General features: G+C 46.9%; 1 protein-coding gene across 3 annotated transcripts in view; it reads right to left on the bottom strand.

Moving 5' to 3' along the window:
• The window catches only part of TARBP2 (TARBP2 subunit of RISC loading complex), a 131,831-nt gene that overhangs the window by 92,340 nt on the left and 24,441 nt on the right, over positions 1-15,050 (bottom strand). For 2 of the 3 annotated variants that reach the window (XM_085654694.1, XM_085654695.1), the window contains exon 9: positions 8,560-9,729. The exons of the other annotated variant lie outside the window; for it this stretch is intronic. In XM_085654694.1, coding sequence (XP_085510820.1) covers positions 9,572-9,729 — 158 coding nt within the window. In that variant the 3' untranslated portion in view covers positions 8,560-9,571. Of the gene's footprint in view, positions 1-8,559; positions 9,730-15,050 lie in introns of those variants that run through there. 3 annotated transcript variants of the gene reach the window in all.

Here is a 15,050-nt window from a genome sequence, read left to right as displayed (position 1 = left end):
TTGGTATAGACTAAAGTGCAAATAGGGATATTTTAAGAAACAAATCGTATTCCCTTTATGTGCAAAATTAGCCACATTGTAAACAACAGAGGTGCCCAATCCTCATTATTCCTATAGTGTCTGTACATAAAGACAATAAAGACGGGACTTGAAACAAATTAATATGCTAAAATCATTAATTTGCACATTTTAGAACTCCTAAGATACTTCCAGCTATAGACTAAGCACTTCAGAATGAGCCAGTCCCTGTAAAGAGCTGACTTGGACTTCCTTTCTAACATTATAAAGTCAATGTTAAAATCCTGGGTTAAATCCCGTGTGTGCAAAATAAGCAAAAGGAGGAAACATTGATAACTAAGTTGTACAAGAGATCACCATTGAGTATCCCTCGTTGAATAACAACTGTAATCACTTGTCTTGGCACTGAAGAGTGCAAATGATGTAATAATTCACATAATGATTATATATTGTAATACAAATTACCATGTTTGTCTTACTCCATATTATTCCCCTTATACTCAGTATTCACAATTGACTAAAAATAACTGTTAAATATTTAAAAAACCCTTGTGCCTAGTGGAAATTAAAAACCTGTAACATCACTTAATTAAACAGAGGTATAAAGTATCCTACCAATGCATAAGAATGCCAAAAACCAGTAATACATGTTCATGTGCTGATAGTGAATATGAACCTAGATATTAGATTTTGTATTATTGCTCATTATGATTAAAAGAATTCTTTCTATGTTCATGAGACTATCCTGTAACACGAAGTAAGGAAAGGTTGTTAAAAATCTGACGCAACAAAGTAAATGAGGCAATGTGTACTAAATTTCATAGATTTTGCACCCTAATCTCATACTCATATATCTGTGTTTGCTAACAAGTAGCAAGACCAGAGTTAATCCTAACTGGGGAAAATTCTGGTTAGACAGATGTACAGTCAAGAGGAAGATACATGAACTTCTCCAAGACTGTATATATTAAGAAAAGGGATTAAAATAATAAATACATTTCAAAAAAAGTAAAACAACCCTTGGGGGATCTACTTTCTAAAATAAAAAATTGCCAACCAAGATTTAGGGCAGACATGTATGCAAATCCTCCGTGACATTTAGACCTCCTGGATGCTTAGAGTCCAGCTGCAAAATATACCTGGTTTCCAATTTACGCAATTTGGACTCGATCGCCTGCTTGCGGCTACCGCATCAATAACAAAATACTTGAGTCCCTGATTGTCACAGTTGTGGAACTCTTTGAAATGTTATGCTACAGGATAGGTTTTGTCTTGATTAACTATTGCCCGGAGATGCTGTAGTATGCGTTTATGGACTGCATGCTTTGTACTTCCCACATATTTCAACCCATATGGGCACTGAAGTACATAAATTGCAAATTCGGTCTTGCAAGTGAGTACTTTGTTGATTTGATGATCTTTCTCACTAAAGGCATCCTTGAAAACGTTTCATGTTGATGCCATGTGTACAGGACTTGCAAGTTTTACATTTAAAAAAGCCTTTGTTAGTTTGCAGCCATGAAGTTCTCTATGGTTTCCGGACTGGTGTTAACCAATCGATCTTTCATAGAAGGTGCCTTACTAAAAGTAATGGAGGCTTTCTGAGGTAGGGTGGGACCTATGACTGGATCGCTTAAGATGATGGGCCAATTACGATTAATAATACTGTACAGCTCTGAATGCTGCTTGCTGTATCCAGTAATTATTCTAAATGTATTGGGATGGGAACTGATCTGATCAGAAATTTCTGAATTAGCAGATTTGTTGGAGTGGACTACTGGCTTATAGGTGTCAATGAGTTCTTGTCTGTTAACGCTCATTGATTTAGCCAGGGCTGTATCGACTAAATGTTATGAATACCCCCTTTCCAGAAACCTGCACTTGCTAGCCTCTTGAGCTGATTTTAAATCCTGTTCACTGCTGCAGATTTTCCTGAGGCGAAGCATTTCCCCATATGGAATGGTTGATATTAAATGTGCTGGGTGAGCACTGCCTGCATGTAAAATCGTGTTACCAGCAGTACTCTTCCTGAATAATCTTGTTTCAATTTTGTTGTTGCTGATATAAACTTCTGTGTCCAGAAATGTAACTGTTGACTGTCTCATAGTTGCAGTGAATTGTAGATTAAGCTCATTAGTACGGATTTCTAGAACAAATTCATCTGCCTGTTCCTTAGTTCCCCTCCATACAACAAATAAATTGTCGATAAAACGAAACCAGACTATCACATTTTCATCAAAAGACTTCTTGTGTTGTACCTTGAGGACCAGTTCCTCCCAAGCGCCCATATGCAAACAGGCATAGCTCGGAGAGAAACTGGCCCCCATTGCTACACCTTGTAATTGTCGATAAAGCAAATTGTTATACATAAAAATATTGTTATGTAGACAATATTTCAACATTTGAAGTAGCATAACATTGTGATCTCTATGTTGCTCCGACCTGCGTGATAGAAAGTACTGTACTGCTGTTAACCCATCCGTGCGCTTGATGCTTGTATAGAGCGAAACAACATCTAGGGCCAGCATCCAATAACCCTCCACCAAAGTGACCTGCTGGATTTTTAATAAAAAGTCCCCCGTATCTTGTACATAGGAATCCAAGGCTCTTACGTGACTTTGGAGAAAATAATCAATATAAACCGAAGATTTCTCCAGCAACCCTCCCTTGGCTGATATAATTGGTCTGCCGGGCGGTTTATCCAGATTTTTATGGACCTTGGGGTTAAAATAAATCAGAGGGGTTGTAGGGTTATCAATCTTAAGATATTTAAATTCATCTTCTGATATTAGTCGTTTGATTTTCCATTTAGTCAATTTCTGATGATATTCATTGTGTGAAATGTTCATAGTTGTCTGGTTGATACGCTCATAACACGGTCTATCATTTAATTGAAGATAAGCCGCCTTGTCATAGTCAGCACGTGTTAATAAAACAATGCTACCTCCTTTATCACTGCCCCTGATAATGATATCTTTGTCTTTATTCAATTTAGTCACAAGTGCCTCATATTGTTGCGTTTGTCTGTCATATTTGCCCTTTTGGTTACAAGTTTGTTTCTGTAGTTTCTTCAGTTGCGCCGTTACATTTTCATGAAAGATGTCAATCGTATCCCGAGGCATAAGAGGATTAAAGGTTGACGGTGGCTTAAATGGAGTTTTTGGAGCTTCTTGAATAAAAGATAAATTCATCGTCTCTGAACCAACTTCCAATCCTGGAGTAGTCCCATAGCCTATACCCTCTGTTACCCATAACTCTAAGATATCACTAGAAAGCGATGTGCCACTTGGTGTAACTTCCTCCACAGAGTCAGAGTTATAGGATATAGGAATTTTGTTAGTCTTCATCATATGGTATTTACGTAGTTTAAGTTTTCTCACTGCTTTGTAGACATGCAGTCTGGTGGTGGCATAGTCGAAATTCGTGTGGGGCGCAAAAGATAAACCCAACTTTAATATTTTTTCTTCATCCTCTGTTAGATTTATTGAGGTCAGATTGATAATAGTGCGACTGTTGCCACTATCTATTGTTGTTTCTTGGGTACCCATTGGCCCCTGCCTCTCTTCTTGTTTTGATAGGAGACGTCCCTTCCTTGCCCTGTGCCTCTGGTGCCGTTTGTAATTTGCGAGTTTTCGCTTTAGTTTCTTTGCACTCTGGGCCGAAGAGACTGCATCCGCTCGTGGCATAAAAAAACGATCTCTTCCCCTGGCGAAGGTTTGGCAGACTAACCTAGAGTTTCTACGTCACGGAGCTGATTCCGACCGACTGCTTATTGCTTAACTTACATCGGATGCCGTCGTGTCAATTTGATCTATGTTTCTATTTGGTATTTAGTATTCTGAGTTTGCTCTGTGTTTTTGTTGCAGGACCACGTAAAACATAATACTTTTTTGAAAAGGTAAATATTTGACAGAGTTCATAATCATTGCGGTCACGTTGGAATTTGAAAGCTTTTCTTTCCATTATTTTAGTTTCCTGTTTTTTAAGCCTAGCCATCATTTCGTTTGTCAGTTTGGTTTTTTCTTCAGTTTCTTCTTTCTTATCCAAATCCTCATATATTTCTGCAATCTCTTTGAGCAGCTGTGCTCTATCTATATCCGCATATTTAATTAATATTAAAACTAGTCGCCGCGATGATTCAAGATTGCTCTCTGCCCACTCCCGCATTAAATAAGGGTTGGGGTTTTCGTAACTGGGGGCAGTTAAGATGCTAAGTCCTCTTGGAATTCGATTTACATCAATATATCCTTGGAAGGATTTTGATTCCCACCATTTGCTCTGTTCACTTTTTAGTTTCGTCTCCAAAATTTTGAATTTGTCCTTTAAAATACTGTTACTGGAATTACTTTGAACATCTCTTCTTCCTCAGATGTTAAGAGGTATCGGGAGGCTGTCTGAAAACATGGTTGTAGCCGCAGCCTCCCGGTCTTTCACATTGTCGGTAGACATACTGTAATGCACTTTCAATACCTGCTGGGCGTTTTGAACGAAAATTCTACAATTAGAATTCGATAACGTCCATGCACATAATCTCTCAACCCCTGAATACCTGTCTTTATCGTGCGCCGTGAAGTCAGGAATCTATATACACATATGCATATACGTTTTGACAAAAACACGTACGTAGTACCTTCAAACATACATATATATAAATCTAAACAATGCAGCCTAGAACCATTTAACAGGCTAAAATGCAAATATTGCATTGGATTTTTCATTTAAAATAAACAGGTCGATAGCATTTCTGTAATTAGAACATGCACTCCTTTACTGTTTTAACATAGCCCTTTATTTTCAAAGAAAACAGCAAGTAATAGCAGGCAATTACTCAATAGGCTGCATATAGAAAAAACACAATAGTAATAAAACTGGCGCCCTGACTTTAAGACCTCCAAGATCTCCCTGCTCCCATCATGACCCACAGGAGACAGGGCAGTTCTTTTTTCCGGCTCCTTCTGTGAGGATCCTGGAGCATTGATCTAGTCAGTTATTGGCCTTTCCTGTCAAACATTGATTGCTGGAGATTTTTTCTCTTCTTTCACTTAACGTTTTTGACTGCTGGCTATCTTTTCTAGCTGTTTTCTGACAATTTTTAATGATTTTCTGTCAGAAGTGCCAGCATTATTCAACAAAAGTCCTTCCTGTGGGAAGATGGCTAAATCTGATCCACACTCTGTCTGTACTGTGTATTTGCCATCCTCGCACAATCCAGATAAGTGTTACTATTGCCAACATTTCTCCAAGAGGACACTTCGGGACAGAGAGAAGATCAAACTGCATGCTGTGCAGGAGAGAGGAAAGGGATCAAAAAGGGCCTTGGAAGCAGCCATGCTTTGAAAGATCCATCCTCTCGTGACAAATCAGAACACAGGGGCAGATCAGAGAAGAGAAGACATTGTTCTGCTACGCTGTTCACTAAAAAGATCCCTGTCAAGGCAAGTACCTGACTGTTAACCTTCGGCGTCACGATCGACGTCGGAGAAGCATACACAGCATGTGGCGACGTCCAGGCAATCAGTGCCTCTGTCAACAAAAGGCAAGTCAACGTCGAGACCCCTTGCTACGGGCTCAGAAGACATGAGACCTGAGAAGCTCAAGTCAGCACCGAAGAGCTGACTTGGGTCTACGTCGAGAAAACCTTCACGTCGCCATTCGTTGACTACTCTTCAACGATCGTCGCCAGAACTCCACTACAGTCCTAGCATAGACGGCCGGAGTCGAGAACATCACCGTCGTACAGCCGCATGTCGATGTCAAGGACTCCACCAACAGCACATGGGTGATCGGCGTCGATAGCGTCACAGTCAGTGTCACCGTCTCCAGGTCAACATTCAGCGTTGAGAGGCCGGACGTCATGCCTTACGTCTCTGCACCTCTCACTGGCGAAGGACTACTTCATCGCCAAAGAATCTTACGGCGGCGATGGTAATCAAGATGTCTAGATCTCACCATTCTCGCTCCTCCAAATCACGAAGAGACAGACAGAGATCACCCTCGTGGCTTAAAGAATCTTCACGAACTTCTGTTCGGGACTGTTTGCCGACTGTCTGCTACTCCTCAAGTTAGGGTGTCTCCAGTGGCCCACGTGATCACCTTCAATGAAGTCATGAGCAGAGATGCCAATAAGTTGAACATTAAGATCGCTAGGCCGTCTACCTCTGCATCAGTAATATTCGAGATGCTACATCACAGGTCGTCAGCAAGGGCTCTGCTCAGTCTGGTTCCTGGGCTATTTGAACCAGCTCTATAAACTTTCATCACTAAGAAATACTGGCACCAGACCAGGACCCACTGTTTCTAAGAGCAGATCCTCCTCTGGACTCTGTAATAGTGGCAGCAGCAGCTAGGAAGGCACATCCAGGAGCTGTCTCCTCTTCAGTCCCACCGGAGAAAGAGAGTAGACACATGGACTCCCTAGGAAAGAAGATGTGCAGTACTTATGAGTCCTTTATGAAGGTGGCTAGTGCCTCTTCGCTCCTATGGAGATACGACAGGGTGCTTTGGGACTCTCTGGCAAGGTTCACGGATAAGCTGCCCAAGGAAACCAACAAGACTTCCAGGAGATCTTACAGGAAGATGCTCTGGTTGCCAACCAGGTGATCAGTGTGGCTGCGGATGCCTCGGATTTGGCAGCACATGGGTACTCCCACAGCATCTTTACTAGGCGCTCTGCCTGGCTACGGCTCACTGGTCTCAAGTCTGAAGCGCAACTCTGGATCATGAACCTCCCCTTCAGCGGTAACTCCCTATTCGGCACACATGCCGATGATGAGATGTCCAAAATGAAATCAGAATTGGACACTTTAAAGTCAGTTGTTCTCGAAAAGCGCAAAGATTACTGGCGCAAATACCGACTTTACGATCGCCGGCATTCCCAACAGAGGGTTCAAACCCCTTACTGGTTGATGCATCAACAGCAGTCCAGGCCACATTACCATCAGCCTCGACGAGGAAGAGGAGCCTCCAGACCAGCACCCTCCTCAGCAAAGCAACCGTCAAAACAATGAGCACTGGCTTCCCCCTGTCCCCGTTGCCCACTCCGGTTGGGGGAATTATCATATCTTATCTGGACGAGTGGAAAAAGTTCACAAGACAAGTGGGTGCTCAATATTAGGCAAAATGTTTACTTGCTCAGATTCAAGTCCCCACCACCAACAATACCACCTTGGGGATCGTCTGTCTATCAACACCATTTGCTCCAAACAGAGGTAAATAATCTACTACAAAAAGACGCCCTAGAGGAAGTTCCTTTACCACAGCAACAACAGGGAACCGCTTTCTCAGAAGGCATGTCTGTTATCGCTACCTGATGAGGAATAACTTCCTACAGCTAAATGCTGGGAAAACTGAGATCATGCTGTTGGGAAATGCCCCTCTGCTCTGGTCCCCAGAGTGATGGCCCCCCAAATTAGGCATTGCCCCCGTCCCAAAGACTGTGGTTAAGAACCCAGGCATACGTCTGGACCAGAACCTCACAATGAAAGAGCAAGTTACAACCACCGTGGGCTCATGCTTCCATATGTTAAGCCTCCTACGCATGGTATTTCCCTTACCCTACATAAAACACTCATCCAAGCACTGGTGATAAGTCGCCTGGACTACTGTAATGCCCTTTTGATTTCAGCTAGTGAGTCTTCTTTAAATAGACTTCAGGTAGTTCAAAACACCACGGCTTGTCTTGTCTCAAACTCTCCTGCCAGAACAGCCTTTCTCACACTATTACAATGTCTACTGATATGCAAGAGGGTTAGATTTAAGATATGGTGCATTGTGCACATAACAGTAAAGGTCCTGGTCACCTAGCAGAAAAACGTATTCAATACCAGCCACACAGACCTCTGCGCTCAGGAGCAAAATCCTTGCTCTTTGTTCTGTGTTTTAAGAAATCTCGCTTGAGTGGAAAAGCCTTTATCCCCCTAGCCTCCTGGAATCCACTTCCAATTCCTCTCCGGAAATGCCCAGAATACCTTTTATTTAGAAAGCTCCTTAAAACCAAGCGTTTCTAAAAATACCCGCATCTAATCTGCCCTGACTGCTGCACCTCCGTAGCGTGGAGATACCCCTTTGGGGGGGATTCGGGCGCTTTACAAGTCAATAAATATATAACAATATATAAAAATAAAATAAATTACCTCCCGTTGTGAGCCTTGAACTACTCTGCTTCGTTAACCTGAGGAGTATGCGCTAAAAGGATACAGTTTGTGATCAGTTTTGGATCCATTGGTAGGCCAGGCCCTGGGAAATTAAAGGTAAAAGGCCCCATCTGACACAACTTGCGCCCAGTAACTCATACATGCCACATCCCCTCAAACCAGTTCCCAGTTATGCCAAATGAGCATAAGCCCGTCACATTTACACACACACACCCCATCAGCGAGTTGTGGGTAGAAAAAAGGTAATTGCGAGAAACAAACACAGGACGCTGGATCAAAAAGAAAACCATAATTCACGTCTGAGGACACCCAGTGAGACAGCCTGAGCTACCAGACTGTCCAGTTCAAGAAGTGGCAATCCCTTAACACTGAAACATACAGTGCACGATTTGTTTATTTTTTTTATTATTTTTTAGTTTTGTAATCAGAAATGCAGCAACGTCCAAGGTGGCATTTTTTTCACAGAAAAAAGTTCATTTCCCCCAAGGAGCAAACTCTTAAGTTGCACAGCCTAAAATGGCCAGCATTGTGTTAGAAAATGACAAATTCAAAGCTTACCCATTAATATATTGAACACTGGTGACTAGGCTGGTCTATTCGCTCTGAGGCATGGTACGTATTACCACTTCACCACTTCAACATACACAGATTTGGGCACTCGCAACAAATCCTAGGACTACTTGTACATATCTTTTCCAGGGCTTCTTATTTCCCATACCGAAGCCCTTTTCCCAAGATGGTGTAAAATCTGGAAATCTCTTCCTATTTGGTGAAGTTCTTCCGCACGCTAAGATCATAGTGGCCTTCAGAAGCCCTATATTACACTGAATGGAGTGGGAAATATCTGCTCTGGCAGGGAGTGTTGGTGAAACACTTCCTTCTACCAAGCAGCTGAACAGGTGGGTGATACTTTCTGTCATCAATCCCAACACTGTGGCAGCTGTGATCAAAATGGGAATTTGGACTCTCATCCCTCTCTTAAGTTAATCTTCCAAAATTAATGACTGTAAGAGTTGAGCCTTGTCAGGACGAAGCAGTGGAGATGTGCAGAGTATGACCCATATCAGGTTTTAACACTAAGGATTGAAGAAACAACACAAATACACGTTGGTAGGTACCTATCTATAATATACACAACCCAGCATACTTCTTCAGAGTTATTTTTTTGGTCAAGTCCCCCATGCTCTTGCTCCAGCTCATTTGAAGAGAGGTTGTGGGCAGTCTTTTGCCATGTTGAAAAGTCAGATGCTGCCCGACACCTTCCCGCAGGTTTTGGCTCTCCTTCCAAGCTCTTTATTTTGGTTGGAAGCAGTTGAAAAAAACACTAATTCATTCAGGAATTTTAAAAGTCAAGTGGGGGGGAGGAGCAATATTCTCGTCCCGCCCCCCCCCCCCCCTTTTCACTTCCCTACTGCCATTATTTTGAGGTATTGCAGGGCGTTGTGGGCTGCATTGGCACGAGCTGCATCACGTGACGCTGCCGAGCCATGGCACACGGTGGTCGGCTGCGTCGAGAGCTCCACGAGGCACTGGTAGAGGCCACTCAAGCTGCGTTCATCTGCAGGGGGGTGTAAACCATATGAACAGGGATTAGTGTGTGCAAACGAACAGACTCTGTTTGTAACTACTGAATGGTACTGCATGACATGGGGGCTTGTTGGGTAGTTGGTAGTTACATAGGATTTGACCTCGCTTGCTCACCATACCCAACTGTTATGGGGTGTGCCTTGTATATACATGGATAATATACCACCACCAGTATCATTGTCTACCTAACACCATGCTCGAAACCATCCCTTCCTCAACCACCAACCTCTCATCTTCATCAAGGCATATAGTATCAGACTTGCATATCTTGGGCAGTTCCCTTTAATGTGAAACACAATGAGTATGCAGTTCCGAAGGGAAGGGAAGAGAAGGTCTTTTCTAAAAAGTGCCCTCACACACCCCAAAGGATGTCATGCTTTATCATTGGGCCGGCGCTGCAATGCTCCTTATTATATTGCCCCCCCCCATTCCCTTAGGTCTTTAACCCCCGGTATAATTCCTCCTGAGGTTTTTTACTGCTTCTGGTTATCAGTGAAGGATGTCTGAACCAGGCCTGTGGTAGTGCTCCAACACAGTTCTTATTACACTCTTGGTCCTGATGAAGTGCCACCAGACCCGTTAGGGGCTAACCCGGCACCAAACATGTTGACCCCTAGCACCACACTAGCCCTATAGGATCATCATATCCAGTTGGGGCCCATTACTTTTAATTAGGCTAGTACTCCCTGATAATAAACACATTAGTTTGGACTGCCCTAGACCTATTTTAATTCACACACTCACTGCACTACCCAGCCCACACACCTGCACTCACCCAACGGCTTCATCCCAAAAGATCTCCGCCAGAGAGCCCCTTCGCCGGTGCCCGCTGGGCATTGAAGCGCCAGCCCGACGAGGAGCAGGCCCAATGATGAAACATGACGTCCTTCGGGGTGTGTGAGGGCACTTTTTAGAAAAGACCTTCTCTTCCCTTTCCTTCCCTTCGGAACTGCATATTCATTGTGTTTCACACTATTCATTTGGAGCATGTGTGCAGGACCTGCTTAAACATAGCTCCTGGTTCCTCTTGTTTGAGACAGTTCCCCTTTAAGCCATCTCAACACGTTGCATTTTTTTATGGTCCCTTTAATAGGTTCTGGATCATGTTTCTCTTTTCTGTGTCCTTCTTAATCCCACCCCCTTGTTCAGTCTACCCTTTCGGCCAAGTCTCGCTGTATCAAGGGAGGGTGTATTAAACTTACAGGCACTTGGCCCCATCTTTGCCACTGTATTCAGGAAGCAGATACACTTTGTAGTGAATGTGACTCCGCCGTTGGTCCTGTTGATTGCCCCCTCTACAGTTGTCACCCACAGCCGCTGGATGATGAAACTCCACACTTTACTCAATTCTGCAACACTCGTATCTTTGCCATTCCTTTCCTGCCATTCATACATATATATATGCTTTTAAAAACCACAGTTAAATTGAAGTTACTTTTACAAAACAAAACCAATTATATTTGCCAATAACGTTAGCACTCCAATCTATAATTCACAGAGAAGCTGTGCAAACCATAACTCGCAGTTTTCAGTGAATTTCTTTTTCTTTATAATATACTACATTGAACTTCTACGAAACCAAACCCTAACCACAGCCAGGCACTGCACCCTGCCTGCTGCAAGCTGGATGCCTTCGACCAGGCGCAGCAATGCTGGGCTGTAAAACTTCATTTTAACTGTGGTTTTATGTTTAAAACGTTTTTATTGAGACAAAAACAAACCATGGGGGAGGGGGATAGGAGGGCAGGATACATGAAATACAGTCAAAGAAAAAGGGTGCAACTCCAGAGGGTTGGCAATAGGTAGCGCGGTGGGTCAGGGGAAAAACACAGTAAATGAGAGCTAGAAATACAAGCTGTGGAATCCCCGCACGCGTATCCGACACCCCAAATCTAAGCAGTAAAACTCCCCCCCCCATCAACACCCCAGCAGAACACAATCCCCCCCCCCTTCCCATCCCCCATCCTCCCAGTGACGAAACAACAACACTCCCCCCCCCCCCCCCCCCCCGTCCTATGGTCCCGCATCAGAGTGATCCTAACCAGGAAGCCCCGCGCCCCCCCCCCTCCCCGGGGGGTCCCCGTCTCACATGTAAGCTAGTCCGCCGGGGTCACCGGCGGCGTCAGCCTAAGAAGCCTAAGATACCTCGGGCAGGTGAGCTCCCGGAATTCAGTGGACAGCAGCGCTAGAAAGGGTTGCCACAGCTCTTCAAATTGGTCTATCTCCCCCGCGACCGTCAGCGACAGCTTCTCCATCCCCAGCACATGCCAGAGCCTATGCAACCAACCGGTGATGGAGGGGACGGTGGTTGTGCGCCAGTGGATTAGAATGTTCTGAACCGCAGACCCCAGCGCGATTGCGATCTGCCTACCCCTGCGGGACTTCAGTGGATACATTAGGTCATTGGGGAGGCCCAACAGGACATACGCCGGGAGTCGCGGCAGCTCTATCTCAAAGTGCTTATCCACCTCGTCCAAGACTTCCCTCCAGTAGGCGGTCAGCACTGGGCAATCCCACAGAATGTGTGTAAGGGTACCTTCCTGCCCGCAGCTCCGCCAGCACCCCTTGTCAGTGTGTTTATGCATTTCATACAGCCTCTCTGGGGTGTAGTACCAGTATGTGGACACCTTAGTAAAGGTCTCCGTAAGGCCCGTGTGATATGCCGAGTGCCGCGCCCGATACGCAATTTTGTCCCATTCCTTGTGGCTAAGTGTCCTACCCAATTCCCTGTGCCACCGCTCCCTCCCCGGGTTGTAATAGTGAAACGGCGGAGGTTGTAGGTATTTGTACAGATCGGTGATCAATTTAGCGTCGGAGGTCCGCGTAGCCAACCACCTCTCATACGGTGTAATTGGACGGGCGGCGGTGGCACGCACCTGGGGCTGGAGGGCCCAATGCCGGACTTGCATGTAGCGCAATCTGTCCAGCTCCGTCAGGCCGAACTCCTGGCGGAGCTGCTGAAAAGGAACCACTCCTTCCGGGCCATAGATCTGGAAGAGTGCCCTGCAGCCCGCCTGCACCCAGTGGGAGAAAACCCCCGGCTCCATCCCTGGGGAGAAGTCCGGGTTGCCCGCAATGGGCGTGAGCGGCGAAGGGAAGGTGGTAAGGCCCCGGGCCTCACAGACCGCGTCCCACACACGCAGGGGGACCCGCGTAACAAAGGAAGCGTAAAGATTGGGGGGGCGGTGCGGGCGGCGCAGGAATGGAACCTCTTGTAAGGTGCGGCCAGCCACTGCTTGGTCTTGGAAGAGCCAATGTTTATCGGACTCCCACCTGCTCCACTCCACCAGATAGCGAAGCTGCGCCGCCTGAAAGTACTTACGGAGGTCCGGAATGCCGAGACCCCCCGCTTCCGGAGCAAGCGTGGAGAGGACCCTCTTCATGCGTGGCCTACGGCCCTGCCAGACAAAGTGGGAGATGTCAGCCTGCATTTGTCGTATCCAGCCCACCGGGGGTTGGAGCGGAAGGGCCCGAAAAAGATATAGTATCTGGGGCAACACCGTCATCTTGACCGCCGCGATTCGCCCCAGCCAGGACAGCAGGCCTTTACTCCAACGGCCAAGCTCGTCCTTGATCTTCCTGCTGAGGGAGGCATAATTGGCCGTAACCATCTCCGGTAATGTGGGCGCCAGCAGAATCCCCAGATACGGCACCGTGGACGAGGACCACTGCATGGGAAAGAGCCGCTGAAGATCCCTCCTGGTGTCCGCAGCCAGAGACACGTCTAATGCCATCGACTTGCTCATATTCATTTTGAAGCCGGCCACCCCCGCAAAAGCGTCCAGCTCTCGGAGGCAAGCAGGCAGCGACCTCCTAGGGTCGTCCAAAGTCAGCAGGACATCATCCGCGTAGAGACTGACAGTGTGAACGTACTGGCCCATCCGGACCCCGACTGCATCCGGATTATTACGAATCCTCTGAGCAAACGGCTCCATGTAGAGGGCAAATAAGAGCGGCGAAAGAGGGCAGCCCTGCCGCGTGCCGCGCTCGATGGCAAAGCCACCAGAGCTACACCCATTGACCCGCACCGACGCCGAAGGATGCTTATAGCAGTTAAATACCATGGTGCGGAACTTATCACCGATTCCCAGTTTCTTGAGGACCAGCTCAAGATACGGCCAGTGAACTCTGTCGAAGGCCTTCTCCGCATCAACCGACAGCAACATCCGCTCCCCCGAGATCCTTGAGGCCTTCTCCAGAACATGCGTCACCCTCTTGGTATTGTCAACCGTCTGTCTGCCGGGCACAAAACCAGCCTGGTCCGCCTCCACCAGATCGGGGAGGTGTGGACTCAGCCTGGACGCGAGAATCCCCGTGTACAACTTGAGGTCGACATTTAAAAGCGAAATGGGTCGGTACGAGCCGCAGAGGGCCCGGTCCTTCCCAGGTTTCGGGATTACTGCGACAGTCGCTCTCAGGAGATCCGGAGGGATGGCTCCCGGTTCGGCGAAAGAGTTAAATAGCCGAGTAAGGACAGGGGCCACGGCCGTGCAAAAAGTCTTGTAAAAGAGCGACGTGTACCCGTCCGGGCCCGGGGCCTTTCCATGTTTCAGCCGCGTGATAGCGGAAATCACTTCCTCAACATGGATGTCCCACTCCAGGTGGTCAGCCTGAGCCGGATCCAGTACCGGGAGGGCCACCGACTCCAAATAGCCGTCGGCAGCCCGTGGCAAGGAGAGCTCCTCAGCATACAGCGCCTCGTAGAAGCCGCGGAAAGACTCCGCTACCTCCGCGTCCCCGGAGACAACCCCCCCGTCCGCGCCCACCAATTCTTTCACAACGCTGCGTTGTTGCGCGACCCGGAGCCGGTGTGCTAGGAGCTTGCCACATCTGTCCTCCCCGGTGTAGTAGGCATGCTTCAAACGTAGGGCGGCGTACTCTGCCCTGTCAAGATCCAGAGCCGACAAGAGCTTCCTCGCTGCCTTCAGCTGCCTCCACACCCTCGGCGCCCCCGTACGGCGGTGGACCTGCCCAAGCTCCCGGACTTGAGCCGTCAGCTCTTCCCTCTTCAGTTGCCGCTCCTTATTCTCAGCTGCAGAGATAGAGATGAATTCCCCCCGAAGGACGGCCTTCAATGCTGCCCACTGTGTCGCCTGCGAGGTGTCAGTATTGCTATTGTGGGTGAGATAGTCCTGTATGACCTCCCCGATGCGTTGCACCACCGACTTTTTGTGTAGAAGTGTGTCCCGGAGGCGCCACACCCCCCGAGAGGGGGAGGCCGCCGGCCACTGGAAAACGCCGGTGACTGGGGAGTGGTCAGACAGGGTCAGGACCCCGATGTCCGCCGCCGTG

Source organism: Triturus cristatus, chromosome 4_1 (assembly GCF_964204655.1).
Source record: "Triturus cristatus chromosome 4_1, aTriCri1.1, whole genome shotgun sequence".
Lineage (NCBI taxonomy): Eukaryota > Metazoa > Chordata > Amphibia > Caudata > Salamandridae > Triturus > Triturus cristatus.
Note: the sequence above shows the minus strand (reverse complement) of the source record. Positions and strands in the feature narration are given on the sequence as shown.